The 18,819-nt window shown below is 42.4% G+C and overlaps 1 protein-coding gene across 6 annotated transcripts in view; it reads right to left on the reverse strand.

Moving 5' to 3' along the window:
* The window catches only part of LOC137301857 (protein unc-13 homolog C-like), a 514,180-nt gene that overhangs the window by 50,933 nt on the left and 444,428 nt on the right, over positions 1 to 18,819 (reverse strand). For all 6 annotated transcript variants that reach the window (XM_067971546.1, XM_067971545.1, XM_067971544.1 and 3 more), the window contains 3 exons: positions 18,182 to 18,331; positions 17,744 to 17,867; positions 557 to 613 (listed from right to left, as the gene is read on the reverse strand). In XM_067971546.1, the coding sequence (XP_067827647.1) occupies positions 557 to 613; positions 17,744 to 17,867; positions 18,182 to 18,331 (331 nt within the window). The remainder of the gene's footprint in view (positions 1 to 556; positions 614 to 17,743; positions 17,868 to 18,181; positions 18,332 to 18,819) is intronic.

The raw sequence follows: 18,819 nt of genomic DNA on the forward strand, positions 1-18,819 counted from the left end.
CTGCAGCAATGTCCTGGGGCTGAGATGATTGGCCTCAAACAACCACTACCATCTTCCTTTGTGCTAGGTATGACTCCAGCCACTGGAGAGTTTTCCCCGATTCACATCGACTTCAATTTTGCTCGGGCTCCTTGGTGCCACACTCGGTCAAATGCTGCCTTGATGTCAAGGGCAGTCACTCTCTCCTCACCTCTGGAATTCAGCTCTTTTGTTCATCTTTGGACCAAGGCTGTAATGAGGTCTGGAGCTGCATGGTCCTGGCGGAACCCAAACTGAGCAGGTTATTGGTGAGTAAGTGCCGCTTGATAGCACTGTCAGCGACACCTTTCATCACTTTGCTGATGATTAAGAGTAGACTGATGGGGCGGTAATTGGCTGAATTCAAGCTAAGGAATCCCTGAAATTGCTTGAGTTTAAGGATATATATATAAAATAACTTCACACAAACAAAATTGAATTAAGTTAACAACGCATTATTCGGATGTGGTGTACAAACTTTGAGGGCAATGCTAAATATAAGGGGCCTATACTATGCCAAGTATAATTATATTGATACCTTCAGCTTTGATAATTGTCCCAAGTCTTTAGCTGCACTGAAGATCATCTGCGCTCCCTGCAAGAACGAGATTAAAAGAAAATGGCGGTAAGTGCAAAACAGTAGGCATCAAAGTAGAAAATATCCTTTGAGCATCTGTCTTTATTTAGAGAAAAAAGTTTTAAAAGACTGCTTTGCCAGTATGAGATCTTTTATGACAAACAGTTTTCTGGAGTTAGATTAATTGATACTGTATTAACTGATGATATTTTTGCAGCATTCATTGCTTTTATACCATGACATATGTTGTATATAAAAGACAAGATCCAGGTAAAATTCTATCACAGTAGTTTCATCTACCTAAAATCAATATTTGTCATATAGTAATACTGTAACTATTAACCATACTAAACCAACAGTGAATCTTTTACAGGTCCCACAAATACATTGGCTTTTTTTTAATAATCAATGAAAAACAAATGAGCTGTTGCTAAATCATCAAACAATCTGTTTGATTTGAAACCGTGCCAATGAGTCATTGTGACATAATGTAACATTGCACCCCATGTTGCACAACCGTGTATGATGTCAAGATATGCAAAAAACTGATAAAATGGGGGCGTTTTACATTTTCACAGTACAACCATGAATTGTACATTTACACCAAAACAAGTTATCGTTTTTTAAAAAATGGGGTCCTTAATATTTATGCAACTGCATGTAGCTCAATCAGTTGAGTGCCAGACTCAGACCCGCAGGTCCTGCATTTGAATCCCAATAGGTCCAAACAGCCGTGCATCCTTTTGAGATCGATAAATGAGTACCATATTTTAAGCAGTCAAGAGAAAGTTGAGACTGTACAGCGTACTTGTAGTACTATCACAGTATTTGTCCTCAGTCACTCCTGTTCAGCAAGGGAAACAAGGATCACCACTATGCACAATAGAGGTTCATGTCTATTGGAGACCAACTTCTCTGGGTATCCTCTCTCTCTAACATCTATGCATCAGTGGTCTCAGCTTGGCTCAGTTGGTAGCACTCGTGCCTCTTAAGCCAGAACTTGACCACATAATCTAAGCTGCTATTTCAGTGTAGTACTGATGGAGTGGTGCATTGTCAAAGGTGCTGTCTTTTGGATGAGATGTCAAATCAAATTCCCGGCAGCTTATTCAAATTTACATTAACGACTCCATGCTACTATTTGAAAAGCTGGGGGTTCTCCCAGTGTCCACAACCAAGAGCATCAGAAATAAATTCAACTGGTTATTTCTCATTTCCTGTTACTGGGATCTTGCTCTACTCAAACTGGCTGCCACGTTTGCCTTTGCAAGGGTGATTGCATTTAAAATATAATTTATTGGATGTGGAACACTTTGGACATGATGAGGTGCTGTATAAATGCAAGTTTGTCTGTTCAGACTTCTGATCAAGACTTAGAAAATGCTAAGATCAATGTTTCTTGAAGAATTTATCTTAATAGGGAAACTTTATTTAACATAAAAACAAAATAGGTGTAACTAGTACTATCTATAGCTTATTATTTCATTACCAGAGTTCCTGTAACCACCATAATTTTTGCATATAGGAAAAAAAACACATAATGTAGAAATCACTGTAGGTGATGTTAACACATGAATTTTTAATGCACTTCCACCAAATTGTTCTCTCTGCTATTTCAACAGAGGCCTTAGCTTGTATTTAAAATAGTCTTATCAAATCCTCTTTTAAAACAGTGGAAAGAGAAACTTAGTACAAGTTTGTTAAGCGTTCATACAACATTGTCAACAATAATTTTTACCCCTCTGAAGTCATAATGTGCACAGAGATCCAATTTTAGCATTGGAATGTAACTAATGTAAACTTTAGTACTGAAGAGAAACAAAGTCCTCAAAATAATGTAATTGTAATTTGTATTGGGGTGGAATCTGAACAATTTATCTCATTTACTTCATAGGTCCCTCATGACAAGACAAAAAGGTCAGCCATGTTTGATGGTATGACAATAGCCATGGAGATGAAGGAAAGGAAAACTAGAAGCAGTATCCAATGAAGTGGAATGGCTGCTCTGAGGCAGCATACTTGTCAAAGAGGGGAGTGACCTGCACTTTCATCAAAGTCTGATGAGAGAAGAAAGACACAATATAAATCTATGAATCTCTTCCACGCTCTGTGACCTTTGGAATGGATGCTTGAAGAGGAGCGTGAGATACATTCTGCTGCCCACTATATCTGCACTTAGAGCTCAATCAGAGCTGGGGAGGGTAAGAGAAGGATGGTTCTATGGTCGTTCACATGACGAGGCCAGCAATCCACAGAACAATATGTAGGTTTTCCCTGTATCTTCCAATTTTCTTCACGTTAATCAGGGTCAGTGGCTAAGTTTCTGTCTTCAAGTAAACAGATTTCGCTTGTCCCTTAATTTTAATTTTAAAAAATCAGTTCCATTATTAGACAACTTAGCCTTGGGTCAAAGGTTGACTTGGGCTACTCAGAAGAAAGATGTTATGAATTTCAGGAGTAGTTGGGGAGACAAAAGGATAAGCACTTGGGGAAAAGACACAGCCGAAATCAAGGAAAGAATGTGTTAAATACAGGGAAAATTGGAAGAAACAATGCAGCTAGATTAGAATAAACTGAAGCAAATGGAGCAGTGAACTTACTGAAGCTAAACTGAGGGGGCTGATGGAATAGATGCTATTTGACTCTCTGTCAATACTTAATAAAAACATAAGAATACTTGAGCCATACTCAAAAATGTGGAAAATTTTAGAACTATTTGAGGAAATACATATTATACAGTGTTTTTGCTTTCTATGTGCCAGCTATAAAGAACATTATATGGACACAGGGAGCCTTGGAGCAAAAAATGAAATGATTAAAGAGAAATGGCAAAGTCAAAGAAATTCCCACTGGATATATTGTTCACATTTAGCATTGCTCTGAGCATTTCTATCACTCAAATGTAGAAGTACAAACACGAGTAAAAAGCAAAAACTAAAGGGTAATTTAACTTAAGAGCTTGTGCAACAATCTGCAACCGCAACGGCACATCAACAGAGGAGTATTTAACTTTAGATCGGATCTATTAATGATGATAATGAGGACGAAAGCCTTGAATTTAATCTAACCTGCCCAGCGAGAATGGGCGGGCTCGGGTCGGATGGGATGCCCCTTTTACCGCTTTTAACCCCCCAGTGACTTTGAAGAGTAAAATCAGGTGGGGTGTAAAATGGGTGGCGGACCAAAATCCAGCCCGTTCCCGCTAGACTGGTTAGGTTAAAATCAGGGTTGAAGAGTTGTGTTTCACAAGAGAGCCGTGAATACTACAGGTGTTTCTGATCAAGATCGTAGCGGTCACTGCCAAACAGACCACGTTGGAGGAGATGAAAATGAAAATCAGGCAGTTTCCATATGGGTGGTCGACCTGAAATGCTCGCTTTATGCCCGAGCGGCATGTTGAACAGTTACCCCAAAGTGTATGGGTTTTGAGCTCCTGTGTTTTTGAAAAAGCTATCCATATTTCTGTTATATTCAAGACTGGGATCAATAGATTTTTGGACATTAAGGGAATCAAAGGATATGGTGATCGGGGCAGGAAAGTGGAGTTGAGGTCGAAGATCAGCCATGCTCTTATTGAATGGTGGAGCAGGCTCGAGGGGCCCTATGGCCTACTCCTGCTCCTATTTCTTATGTTCTTATGAACCTAGGTTTATAACCCCTCATCTGCTGTTACTCGTAATAAAGTATTTTAGACAATAATCTAATACACGATAAAAATGCTTCTTTTTATTTCTCACAGACATAAATATCTTCAGATCTGGAAGTCTACTGCAGGAGGGAAAGGACACTCGTCCCAAGCTACCGGGGTCCTCTTTAAATATACAGGTCAGGATCTGGTGATGTAATTGGGGCCCAATCTGCCGTTTTAACCCGAGACCTATGTGGGGGAGTAGTAGTGGCTTCCCCGCCAGGCCAAAACTGTCGGCAACAGTAGCCAGGGCCAGAAGAGGCCCAGTGAGGTAAGTATTATTTTTAGTTTCCTTGCGGGCCAGGAGGAGCAGGAATGCTCCTCTGGGCCTCACAAGGAAACTTTGGACCACCCCTGACCCAGTCTTCATCCCCTTCCTTCATGGCGATTCCCCTCCCGGAGCCCTCTGATGGAATTACCTTGTGCCAGTTACCATTCCTGCGGGTCCCTGGTGGGAGGCCGAATTTCTGCTCCTGCCCGCCAGCCAGGCAGCGATTTCTGCTGGGTTCAGGCGGCAATCCGATCTTGCATGTGAAAATGAGGCCCAGGCGCTAAAATCTCTCCGGGCCTCAGCAAGTGAGATTGACATTCGCCCTGCCTCTCTCACCCCATGCACCAATCCCGCCCCCCCGATTTAAAATTGGGGCCTTTGTCTTGGGAGGCGGAAAGGAAGATTGGCCTCCCCCACCAAAAATATGCTTGCATCGTTGCATGGTAACACTTAACAGAACTTGCGAAGCTTCATCCCTAAAACTGTCTTTGTGCTGTTGCCTTTGATGCATTTTTAAATCACAATAGTGCACTTGACAGCTGGATTCTCACATTCTTCAAACTTTATAGGGGTCAAATGGCTTATTACCTGCTTTAGAAGCGTGAAAAATCATTACTGCAGTTGTGTTGTGATTGGCTGATTTTTTTTTGCTGCCACAAGATGATATCTCTCAACATTGGGACTGAGGAGTACTGCCTGTGGCTGTAATTTCATTAATATTTCCTTAAAATAGTTGGAAAGTTTCCAGAGTTTCACGTTTTCCCCTTTACAATCAGAGGTTCAGAGGAGGACTGCATATTTTCATTGTACCAGATTTTGTTTTGATTTGATTTTCTAGTTTGCACAGTTTCTGTCATATAAACAGGCATAATTGATATTCCTGAATTTTGAATGTCACACACAAGAAAGCAGACCTGCGGAAATAACATGAACCCGCGGGAATTTTTACGTTAACAATATTCCATGAAAGGATTTAAAAATCAAAACCTTGCTACCCATTTCATTTTGTTGCTTGAAGACTAGAACAGTCCTCAAAAGGTTAAACTAACATTCTACCATTCCTCCCAGCACGTTACTGGTGTTATTTCCCGGGGGGTAATTTACATCTGTTGCCTGGACGTTAACCTGGCAGAGCGGATCACCGCCTGTTGTAGAACCCGCCCAAAAATCAATGGAACATAAATTGGGCAGGTTCTTTAACGGGCGGGTGATTAGTTCCACCAGGTTACCAACCAGTTGGAAATGACCACCCAGATGTTTTCACTCCCATCATTAGTCGTCACTCTAGACTAGCATCATCCGCCCAATGGCCTGAGGGCTGCTTGCAGCCTCAGTGGCAGATGAATCCTAAATCAAAACACCACTTTTAATTAGTACCACCAACTTGAGATGTATGCAAATCAATAGGAACGTGGACTTAAACTTTATACGTGGTCCTTTACAGTCCGTGGTACGCACATCTGTGACCAATGAAAACAAAAGTTGTAAACTTCTGCTCTAGATGTGGGCTCAATGTTTTGGAACAGGATGTTTCATTAGCAGAGGAACACAGTTTTCACAAAGAAGGGAATGCAAAAATTGATCAGCCTCCCCACGTTGTTAATATGAAGATAATTGTGATCCCTCACGAACGGTATTCATTAGGGGCCATTGCAAAATTCCCTGGATGAGGCCAAGAGGCAGGATTTAAGATTTGTGGTGCAGAAGTGGGATAAGATTTCAATAAATGGTGACAGCTTCAAAATGACTCCAAAATGCCCTTAACTTAACAGTTACGATAACAGCATCAAGCTGGTATTGTGTATCACTGGAATGAGAATTCTGAGGGAAAAGCAAGAGAGGTTGCTTCTGACCATAAGGACTGACTGGGAGTCAGTATTTGCTTATGTCACAATATACTGTCCTACAACCAACATGGCAGCATTGGATTCTGTAACAAACATATACCAAAATACTCCATGGTGATTTCCAACTTTGGCGGGGGTCCAAAGCAGGCACCTGTTATACAACTCACCTAATGTTCCTTTCCAATGGATAGAAAAATTGGACGGGGTGTATAACGAGCGGCTGATTTGCTAGCGCCCGTTTTGCGCCCCCACTGAAGTTGAATTTCATCCCCTCCATTTCAATGTCAGTGATTTTGAAATTGTTCATCTGGGTATTACAAAATCATGAATCCTTGGCATGCATGCACCTCTCCCTGTGTGGCAAAATGTGGTGAGGTCAGGCAGCACTTCTCTGGTCTTTGATTGTGTTTAAAAAAAAACAGATTTAAGAACTAATTTTTAGCCAAACAAAACCCATTTAAAAAAAACACTTGCTTGTACCTCGACAATGCTTGGTGGGAGACAGAAGGAAGACGTGAGGAAGATTTCCACTGGGCATTGAAAATGTGGAGCTCACATGTTTTCGATGTTGAAATAGCAAGCCGTTATCATGATGGTGAATGTGTGCTGATTTTATATGGGGAGCAATGCTACATTGGCAAGCTCGTTTCTACGAATGAGCAATCTGTCAAAACATTTAATACTTCCGAAACAGCTAACAAACCACTTAAAGATGCCAACAACAAAAAGAGAATAAATTCAGCAAAACTTATAAGGATATGAAATATAGTTCCGTGCACTTGTGTATTGCTGGTACATGTGCCATTGTAATAGTGCAAGTGGGTAACGCGCCCAGTGAATTCGGGGCACGCGATCACAGCCTAATTGAAAGCTTGGCTTCCGGGTTTCGCGCTGGAAAGCTGCGCAGCGGGCAGACTGCGCACCCGCATCATTGGCTGTCAGCTGGAGGAGCCCTATTTAAAGGGGCAGTCCTCCACTGACTGATGCTGCAGAAAATAGGCAAAATGACAGCATAGAGCATCCCAGGGGGAAGGCTGCTCCCAGGTTTAATGATGCCTCACTCTAGGTCTTACTGGATGGGGTGAGGAGGAGGAGGAGGACAGAGATCTTCCACCCGGCAGATGGGAGGAAGCGGCCTGCCTCTGCCACCATGAAAGCCTGGCTCAAGGTGGCAGAGGAGGTCACCAGCACCACCAACATATCGCCCACCTGCATACAATGCAGGAGGCGCTTCAATGACCTAAGTAGGTCAGCTGAAGTGAGTACACTTACTCATTCCCCTACACTCCGTCTGCCACATCACTGCCCCCACCCCACATCTCCTTCTGCACTGCCAACACTACTCTATCACATCACTCCTCACACCCACTCAAAGCTCATCCTCATCTTACCTGCACTTACTCACCTCGCCAGTACTCATCCCACCACTACCACTCAACCCAATCCTCATACAATCTCATGGCTCTATCTCATACTCACCCTCTGATACATCTCTTTCACGGTCAGCCTCATCCAACCTGCCACTACCTGTGCTGCAGCCACAGGGCATGCATTACATTTGTGTAGTAGGAAGCGCAAGGCAAACGTGTCGTGAGCATGAAGGGGATGCACAAAGGTGTTTGAGGGTTTGTCATGGTTTTTACTTATATTTGATTTCTGATCAACTCACATTACATATTATATTGTCACCACTACTGCCACGTCTTTGCAAATCTTGTCTGGTTTGTGCAATAATGCCCTTTCCTGAGGATCACAATGAAGACCCACACCTGATGCCACCCATTGTGTCACTGCAGAGTGGGTGTAGGTGTATTTGCAGGGCTCTTTTGTGCAGACGGCTGAGAGACGTCGGCGATGTCCCTGGTGGCACCCTGGAAGGATGCGGAGGAGAAGTTGTTGAGGGCAGTGGCGACTTTGACAGCGACAGGTAAGAAGATGGTGCTCAGGCCAGCCGGGAGCAGCTCGGCATGAAGGAGGCTGCAGATGTGTATGACTACATGTCGAGTGACTCTGAGCCTCTGTGTGCGCTGCTGCTCAGAGAGGTCCAGGAAGCTGAGCCTCGGTCCGTAGACCCTGTGGCGAGGGTAGTACCTTCTGCGACGCATCTCTCTCTGCGGTTGCCCTCCCTCCTGCTGTGCAGGTGGATGTGTCACAGCACTGTGTCGTGGAGCTCCACGTGTCAGAGGTGGATGGCGTGGCCGGCGAGGCTGGTGATGCTGTTCGTCCTCCGAGGAGGTCATGACTGCAGCTAAGGCGGCCCCCATCCACAAGATGTACATTTGAGGGGGTCTGCAAGGTAGGTAAATGTGTCTGCACACCAGGATTGAGGTTGCAAGTTTGTGAATTTTATTGTTAGGAGGAGGGTGGTGGAGGGCAAACTTTGTACAAAGTGACAGTGTGGCCTCCTGCAATGAGTGAGGGTCTCCCCCCCACCTGTCAAATGGACCTTTGCAGCTGCCACAGGCAGGTGGCTGCAACACGTCCATTTCAACCAGGAGTGTTTCCCCCAGTACGGGAAACAGTCTCAGTTTAGTTGAAAATCCCACTCCTCCTAAAATATCCTACAAATCAGGTCTGCTAACGACCTGAACTATCACATTAATTGCCTTAAGCAATTAAAGCCGGCGGGAGTCCCGCATGCGGGGGCTGTGCGCATCTAAGCGCATCACTGGACTCCGCATCATCTGGGGCTCCGGACCCGCCCCAGGAATCCCCGATTTTCGGAGCCCCCCACCACGAACCCGCTCGCTCGGACGTCGAAAAATCGAGCCCAAGGTATTTACATGAAATATCATCAGCAAGCGAGATATACAAACAGTAACATAGTTTGAGAGAGACAAATGTGTACACTTAGAAAGATTCAGGCTGAGTCATAGACAGAAATGAACAAATACAGAGAGAGATAAACACAAATGAAGGACAGATACAGAGAGAATACACATCCTGATTTACAAACAGTTGAGATTGAGGGCAAGTGTGGGAATGAAGGTTTTGGAGGTGATGTAGGTGAAGCAGTAGGATCACAGGAAGATTGAAAGGGTGAGTGCTGGCAATGCCCAGTGGAAATGCGCTAACAAAATAGCAGCATCAGTAACAGATCAGTGAATAACTGTGTGAAGATTTAGTAAAATAAAAAAGAAAGCTGCGAATGTTGGAAATCTGAAATAAAAACAGAAAATGCTGCAAATATGCAGTAAGTCAGTCAGTTCTGATGAAGGGTACAAACCCACAACATCACAGACTGTCCTTTCTCGTTACAGATACTGACTAACCCGCTGTAAATTTCCAGCACTTTGTTCTTATTTTGCGAATATTACATGCTTTCTCATGAAAGCATTCTTTTCCTGTTCCTAAACATCTTTTTGAGCTTACCAGTAACGAACAAGTAGAGTATTTCTTTAGTATCTGCTCATTCAGATTTATATTAAAGGGTGAACATCCAAATCTCCCTGGAACCAGTAAGTGGTTTGATTGCAAACCCACAAAGGCTGGGCTGTTGCAGTGAAACGGTGTGATTGCATTCCCATCATTTTGCTAGTTGTTGACAGGTATGAGCTGGAATTAATAACTTCCAGGGCAACTCTTTCAGAAGAGGGGCTGGATTCTTCTTCATTATCCTGCCTGACATTGGGCGGGACAGTGGTGGAGAATGATGGAAAATGCAGGGGATGAGGCCTACCCCTGCCTCACTGCCTGACCTGTAATTCCCTCCTCCTGCCCCTGCTGGCTGCTCCATTCCAGCTCGCTGAAAATAAATGGCAGCAGGGAGGAGGGGATTGGACCCTGAGGAAATTTCCCTCCCTTCCCCCCATGTTACCACTGCGTCCCGGGGTCTCTATGACGAATGTGGTGGTAGCGGCCTTGTGGTTCTCCCATACAGGGAGAGGGCCTTCCAATTTTGACCCCAATTGCTTACCTGTGTTAGTCTCAATCTCCACTGAGGCCTACAAGGCTGCTGTTCTATCAGTCCTTGCAGCGATTCTGATCTGTTCGCCCCAAATTCTGCCTCTTCTGGTGCTACCGCGGCAGACCTGATGCAGCACTGCCGGCATTTCCCTTGGGGCCACTGGCCAGTTGGCCCTTGGCAGCTGGAATGCTGCCAAGTGTCCGCCATGCATGGGAAATAACTCCCAACCCAGGAAATTGGGTTGGGGCAGAGTCGGGGCCAGGCAGAAGTCCTTTAAAGGAAAATTCTGACCACTGTGTCTTAATTGGCTATTAACAAGGCTGTTTTTAAAAGGTGCAGCATTGAATGAACAGAGGGCCTCCTGATTGCGATGCTCACTGTCAGCGGGCCTTTGATTATTCATCCGAAAATGGGCCAGAATCAAATTCTACCCCATTATCTCTGAAGATGACTACAAGTTTAAAGGTTTTCAAAGGTAGAATTTAGTGAAACATTGTACAGTAAATGCATAATTCAGTTTGAGTAAGAAGAATTAACATTATTTTTTAATTGGACACAAAAAATGGCTGGGGGCGGACGACAGCTTGATCAGAATTGAAATACTTTGTTTTAAGATTTTAATTTTCAATGAAAACATTTTTTTTAAATGTCTTTTTTGTAGTTTGGGGCTACTATTAGAATAATGAAGCTAACTACTGTAATTTTGGTGTTCGTTTCAGCGTCTCAGTGCATGAACTGAACACTTACAGAACTGACAGGTGCAGGGACACCGTCATTTCCTTGTACCCGCTGGTAATCTAAGATAACAGCTAAACACTGCATTTTTCTGTTAATTGGGGTGCAGTGAATTTAGTTCTGTTTATTAGAACATTTAGGCAGGACCCAATACACCTCTCACAAGGGTACAGATTTAAACAATGGAGACAGAATCACAAAGTGAAGATGAGAGAACTCGGAATGCAACACTGTTTTCACACCATACCCAGGGATAACATCAAACACTTTCAGCATAGATCTATGGCTTTAATATCTGAGAAATGGTTTTCATCATTAGGTGGCTGAACATCGGGTGCAACTTGAAGCAGCTGCAACAGGAACAAATGTCTCACAAAATTAGTGAGAGCACAGAAAAACTGGAAGAGTTTGTATTGGGATGTCAATGCGCATTCCTATAGGCTGATGTACACTTCACTGATTCTGATTCAATAAATCATAGTTAACTCTGCATTTCCATACAGGAGACAGAAGTCCAGGAAACTCCACAGGCACAGATGAAGTGCAAAGCATTAGTATTCCATGCAGACATCGGGATTGATACAGAATGTTGAGGTTGAACTTCAGAAGCTTGCATTCCTGACATGAACATGAATTTGGCCAGAGCATTAGCTACACCATGCATAATAGCGACAGCATGGTTGAGAGCTCAGCTACATGACTCCGATATTGTGGGGGAGAAGCTCTTGCATGGTGTAGGTTATTACCTATAGTTATAGCTCTTAGTGCCCTTGAACTATGCTGAATCCAGGACCAAGATGTAAATACATAAATCTTTGAACGTACACAAATCTTTGAAGGTGGCAGGACAAGTTGAAAAAGCGGTTAAAAAAAGCATACGGGATCCTTGGCTTTATAAATAGAGGCATAGCGTACAAAAGCAAGGAAGTTATGGTAAACCTTTATAAATCACTGGTTAGGCCTTAGCTGGAGCATTGTGTCCAATTCTGGGCACCACACTTTAGAAAGGATGTCAAGGCCTTGGAGAAGGTACAGAGGAAATTTACTAGAATGGTACCAGGGTTGAGAAAATTCAGTTATGTGGAGAGACCTAGAGAAGCTGGGTTTGTTCTCCTTAGAGCAGAGAAGGTTGAGTTGAGATTTATTAGAGGTGTTCAAAATTATGAGGGGTTTTGATAGAGTAGATGGGGAGAAACTGTTCCACTGGCAGGAGGGTTGGTAACCAGAGGTCACAAATTTAAGATAATTGCCAAAAAGCCAGGAGGGAAATTAGGAGGATTCTTTTTACTCAGAGAGTTGTTATGATCTGGAACGTGCTGCCTGAAAGGGTGGTGGAAGCAGATTCAATAGTTACGTTCAAAAAGGAATTGGATATAAAATTAAAAAGGAAAAATTAGCAGAGCTATGGGGAAAGAGCAGGGGAGTGGGACTAATTGGTAGTTCTTAGAGAACCGGCACAATGGGTTAAATGGCCTCCTTCTGCGCTGTATGTTTCTATGATTCTATGAAATTTTCTCTAAGCTCTGATACCCAAGGCTATAATATTTCATGATTGAGTCATACAGGGGTTGTGGAATGAATTGTCTGTCCATTGATGATTCAGAATGAAACTCAGGCTGCAGTTAACACTTTCTTCAATTCATAACCTCCAATTTAATTTTGTGGACTCTTTTTAAATGATTTCCCCAGCTTGCTTTCAGGTTCTATTGCACCATAAACCATTCCCTGGGAGACCTGGAAAGCAACCAATTCTCAGGCCCCTGCCAATGCTCCTCTATAGAATTTTAGCCTAGGGTAACACATACATTCATCTTCTCTTGCTACCTATAGAAAGCTGCTTCAGCTCTGCAAGGTTCATTCTTTAATGACCAACCAAGATTGAAACTTACTATGTGGGGAACTGGGGCACTTCGACAGATATTTTCACCATAAAAGATAACCTTTTATATCAGCAAACAGTCTTCTGTTTAGTATTTTGCAAGCCATTCAAACCAGTGAATGTAACCAGAGTATCTGTTGTTCTCCCCCCTTTTCCCCTCTCTCGTCTTTGTCCTTTACATTTGTTGCCTGATCTGCTGTCCAGCATTTGCAGCGCTTTTTACTCTTTATTACACACTCCGTTGCACATGCACAATCGCACAGCACAGCCCTGTTAAATGAAACATACTAAAATGAATTTAAAAGTGCTCATAACCAGATTTGTATAAACCACCCAGGATCAGCCTGAGACTTGATGTAAAGTTGCAGGCATTAGATTTGGATAGAAATGAAGTGAATTTGCTGTTTGTGAAAAATACTGTAAAGACTCCGTGCCATTTCTGGAAATAAACGAAGAGCTGGCTAAATGGACATATAATAAGAAATTAAAATACCCACGCAGACACATGCATCTCAAGAGATAGAAAAAGATTGAATATGGATAATAAGGGAAGATTAAAAATAAAAAAGTTGTTGCAACAGGATCCAGATGGATATTTACGTCGATGTTTGGTGGAAGTGTAAAGTGAGAATGTTCCTTATAATGAAGCAAATAGTCAAATTCAAAGGTCTCAGCCTTGTGTTAATCTTTTTTTGCACTTTCAGACAGTCTGAAACTTTTGGCACTGTGTGGCAGTGTGTTGTTATAGTGTACCAATGCTTAACGTCATGGAGCAGCATGAAGCCTGTTTATGCCTGTAGTTCTCCACATGCTGAGTTCCTGAACTCGGTGCGGTTGCCATGGAAAGGATAACACTTCTCCACATCATAGTTCACTCATGTGTACCTGTTAATTTCAGAGCAGCATTGACAGAGGCTTTGGAACTGATGTCCATTCTCCCTCTTCTTTGGAGATTCTGGATGTGGGGAGATCCAGTAAACGGGACATAGAAAACACTTTACTGCAAAAAGCATGGAATTCTGTTCCTCATTTTGAATAATTTTATAACCTCAGTGTTTTATTTTCTCTTCTGCTGCCTATTTAACATTCATCTTTTCCCTTAATTTCCTCCATAATATACTTTTAATATTCAGCTTACAGATATTTAAGGGGGAATTTTAACTCCTGGCAGGAAGCCTGGCTGGGCGAGGGGGTGACCCGCCTGGGTCACAGGAGGAGGCGGCCCGGGTTACAGCAGGAGGAGGCCCGGCTGATTTTAATTGCCGGGGCGCATGCAGGCCCTGGCGGCCGACGGCCAGCTGGGGGAAGTTTAGGCAGGGTCTCGCGGGCGGGAAGGAGAGCTCGGGTCAACAGAAGCCCAGACGTTCCTTGTTGGGGCGCAGGAGGAGGACGACTAATCCTCCAAGTCCCACAAAGGAAAGTATAAAACTTACCTCATCTCTCAGACCAGGTTTCACTGAGCAGGGTGTCCGTAGTGGGTGCCCCACTCAGTTAGTGGGTAAGATGGCCTGGGGTCCAATGTAAATCACTGGACCCCGATTTGCATAAATGTACAAAGCTCCTGCCTGATCCAGGCTGTACCCTCGGCCGCCTGAAGAAACATCGGCTTTGAAATTGCCGCAAGCCGCTAATAGAGCGGGAAATTGACTTGCTCCATTTGAACTCCTGCTCCGTCGGGGCTGGGGAGTTAAAGTTCCCCCTTTGTTCTTTTATGGTTAACTGCAGGGGGGTTTCCTGCTAATTCTTTTTCCAATATGGTTTATCTTTCTCCTCTGCCACCAGTTCAAATCCTGAAATTGCCAGTCCCCCCAATTCGTGGTTACTTTAGTCTTGCTCTTTTCTTTGATAATTAAGAAATAATTGCGTATTACTATCATATAGTCTGAAATGGTCTGATCCTCCTTAAGCAGAGCAGCATCACTACTCATAACCACTGCCACATTGCAGATTTGTTAAACATTTTACATGAAAATCACAAAACAAATGAATAAATTTGTCTTCCTCTAAATCTTATGTTGTTTTTCTAACTGATGGCGGACACTGTTCAAGGTGAACTGATGCCACCATGTAACTTGACGAATTGAAACCTGCATGAATTGAAACCCAAGTTTAATTCTAAAATCAAAAATAGCTATGTTTAATAACTTCAATCAGTTGGGATAGAGATCTCCCTCTACACAATCCAAACTGTAACAATATGTCCTCAAAAGAGCCTCCTTCACAGCCTCAATAGAAGATGCTCATTTCTTAGGCTGCCTATCTGTGAATAAGATTACCAAATCAATGTCAATCATGTGGGACAGAATTGTTCAAAAGACGCATGTCCTCTGTGAAACGGATTAAGAATTCACATAAAACCTCAAACAGGAACCAGAGAAAGAAGATTTATATTCCATCTCAGGGGTAGGATTTGTTGGTGAATATGACACACAAAACAATGTTGGACACTACATGTATTTAAACCAGGATTTCTGGAACTCTTGCACACAAAAACAAATGGGAATTTTACCCCCCTCCCCACTGTTCAGCAGAAACCGGGCTGGGGGGCACTTAAAATGGAGCAGGTTAATTACCTGTTCCGGCCCCGATCTGTTGTCATTTTAAAATGCCCGATTTTTCAGACGTTTGAGGTGTCTGCCCGAGTCAGGTGGGAGCCTCATAAATTTAAAATTCCGACTGCTGTGTCACACACAATAACGGAGGCGGTTTACGTTGGTAAACCCACTGTAGTAGAAAATCTCATCTACCGTTCTAACTTCTAAGATTGTCATTGTTTGAGCGGCAACTGAACCCAGATGGTGGAGGTGAGCTGGTTGAAGGACACGACTTTGTCTGAATAAGCATGTTATTATTATACATTGAGGTACAGCACAGGATGGAATCCCAACAAACCTTGATTGACTTTCCAGGTTACTTCTGCCGTCTGTCTAATTTTCTATGAAGGCATTGTTTTAAGAATCAATTCATTTTACTTTAACTGACAGAGTACAAAATTAGAGTTCAATGATAATCATCAGGATGTAAAATACTAATTCTGCATGATTACAGAGAGCATTTCGATAAACTTACATCGCAGCAAGTGTATAATGTTTTACTGAAATTTGGTTTACAATGATATTCTCTTATGTGATAAATTACATTATATTTATAAAATTGATGCAGTGCCAAGCAGTGATTTATGTTTTCCAGAAGTAACCCATTTTTAATGACCCTGCAGTATTATACAGTAGCAACTTGACAGCGACATCTGTAAAAAAAAGTTATTAATCACGTCACAAATATAATGATATGGTAAGTGACCTCACTGCACTGATCGGCCCATGTTTAAATGGACAGTAAGCCTGGAAATGACCACAAACTAAGTTCCGAAACCTGTAACATATTCCCTTTATTGCTTATAAATTTATGGGAAATGAATCACTTGTATCCCTGCTGACACTCAGCACTCATCAGTTCTGCATTGTGTACCACTTGTAGTTTTGTTTCTAGAAAGCACTCGTCCCCAAGGTTTGACCTCTATCTGATTATGTATAGATGTTTAATAAATCTACAATTTTTGTTAGTTGCCACATGGTTTTTGTACTGCTATAAAATCAAATCTTTCAATACCAAGATTGTTAAAATGTACTGAACACAAAACAACTGATGTTAGAACTGTAACAACTAACTAATTAAAAATAAATAAAACCAAATGATGTAGAACAATTAATCTGTTGTAACTTCTGTCCATTCTGTTCACATTCAGCTAAATCACACAAGGGCCGATTTTAAATCCCAGTGGGAGGAATGTGGGAGAGGTGGAGGACAAACTATCCAGCCCTCCTCAGTATTGGGCCCAGGAGATTTTAATTCCCGCACTTCATCTGCCTAGGCCCTGTACGTCTCCCGCCTAAAGCAGCAGTAAGTGCTGGCTGGCCGACAGCGGGAATGGGTCTTCGGGCGGCAGCAGCTCGCTGCCAGGGTACGTGAAAGAACGGTCCCTGGCACGGAGGTAAGTGAGAGGGAGGTTGAGAGGGCATCACGGTCGAGGGAGGAGAGCGAAGCCCGAGATTTCCTTGTGAAGCCTGGAGGAGAACTCCTGCTCCTCCAGGAGCCGTAGACCTGGTTACCCTCACCAGATGCTCTCATGGCAGCGCAATATTGGGAAGGAGTCCTTCAACAGCCATTCGGCTACTCAATACCATAATGAAGGGGATGAATGCCTGTTTTAGGTGTCTGCTTGGAATGCCTAAAAAATGGTCCTCACAAATTTCGCAGTGCGACCAATGCCCGCGCAGATTGGGCGCATGTGATGCTTTGTGGCCATTTTATGCCCGAAAAATGGGCGCAACGCCTACCAATTTCTACCCCATTGATTATTTTTATCCCCAGTTTATAGAAATCCAGATGCAGATAAAATCCGAATTCTTGCCAAAAAAAATGTTGCTGGTTAACTAGTTACCCATTTATTAGGATTCAGCCGCAGTTGGTGAAAGTCCCAACTATTGGAAGGGATTGGCTAGCTGGTACACTTCAAAAATTATGCAAAGCGAAATGGAGACCCAATTCCGTGTTATGTCACACAAAATGTGCTCTGGTACTTGAATATAAATGAATGGCAGGTCTATCAGCAATATCTTTGGGCTGACATTTACTGTTATAGTTACATTACTTCTTATCCAGGAGGTCCATTAGTATGCTGAAGTATCTGACAATTAGAAATCTGGATTCCAGTTTAAATATTTGGAAGAGAGGCTCCCAAAGATGGATAGTTATTTATTAAAACATTTCAATTTATTAGATTTTGTGGTAACAGTAAGTAAATATTCAGCCGATACTTACGCTTTGGTCAGTCAATGGAGGCAGAACAACTTTTTTCTCTATTGTATTCAGAACTAATTTCCAAAGTTCTTTCAGCACCCTTTTCAAAACAGTCTTCTCACAGATTTTAGCAAACAGTGTAAGGCTGAAAAAAAGGAAAATATCAAATGTCACCATATGGCTAGTATTAAGGCATCAAAGACTTGTATTATAGTTCACAAAATCTGAAGGCACATTATACAGATAAAACAGTGTCACATCAGTGTCTCAGTAAAAAGTAAGCTGGCAAGGCAGCTTTCTGATAAGTATAATTTAAAGGCTAAATTTCCAAACTGTCAGAATGATATTTGCATTTCAATAAAAATGATGGAGTATTCCAAAATAGATTACTGTTAAGTTATAAAAGTCTGGATGAAATGAATATCTTTGGGCTGACACTTATTCATATAGCCACATTACTTTTTATCCAGAAGGTCCATTAGTGGCCTCAAGACAGTTTCTGCATCCAGGGCTGCACTGTTTCGGTTAGCAGATGCATTCCCATTTCCTCTCATTTGATTTAACTCGATGTTCATCTGCTTCACACTTTCTTCAATTACAGACTGGAAGCTAAAACAATTAAGCAAAAACAGGGATAAAACCAAATATCAAAAATGTCCAACAATAAAACTTATTTAAAAAAACTATCCTATTAAGGTCAATGATGCTTGCAACAAAATGTAATACAATGATATGACCTTTATCTTCACATATATACCTTTAACAAAAATAAATAAAGGCAGTGCTGGAATTCAGCTTTTAATACATGAAGCCTATCATTTGACAGGGTCTTTGGTTGCCAGGTAACAGAACACATAAGCACTTTAATAGAGGGTTCTAGGTGCCATTTTTCTGAGGGTGTGCTTTCCACTCAGAAATCTCTGGTTGCAGACCTGCATTTTAAATGTCACATTTAGCGAGAAAGAAAGATTGGCAAAAAGAAAGAAAAGCAGATTTGAATAAATGTTTACACCTTATCAAGTCTCTTAGAAGAGCCTAGAGTGCTTCACATAAAATGAAGCATATTGAAGTCTGTTGACTGTTGTTATGTAGGCAGC

This window comes from Heptranchias perlo, chromosome 34 (assembly GCF_035084215.1).
Source record: "Heptranchias perlo isolate sHepPer1 chromosome 34, sHepPer1.hap1, whole genome shotgun sequence".
Classification (NCBI taxonomy): Eukaryota; Metazoa; Chordata; class Chondrichthyes; order Hexanchiformes; family Hexanchidae; genus Heptranchias; species Heptranchias perlo.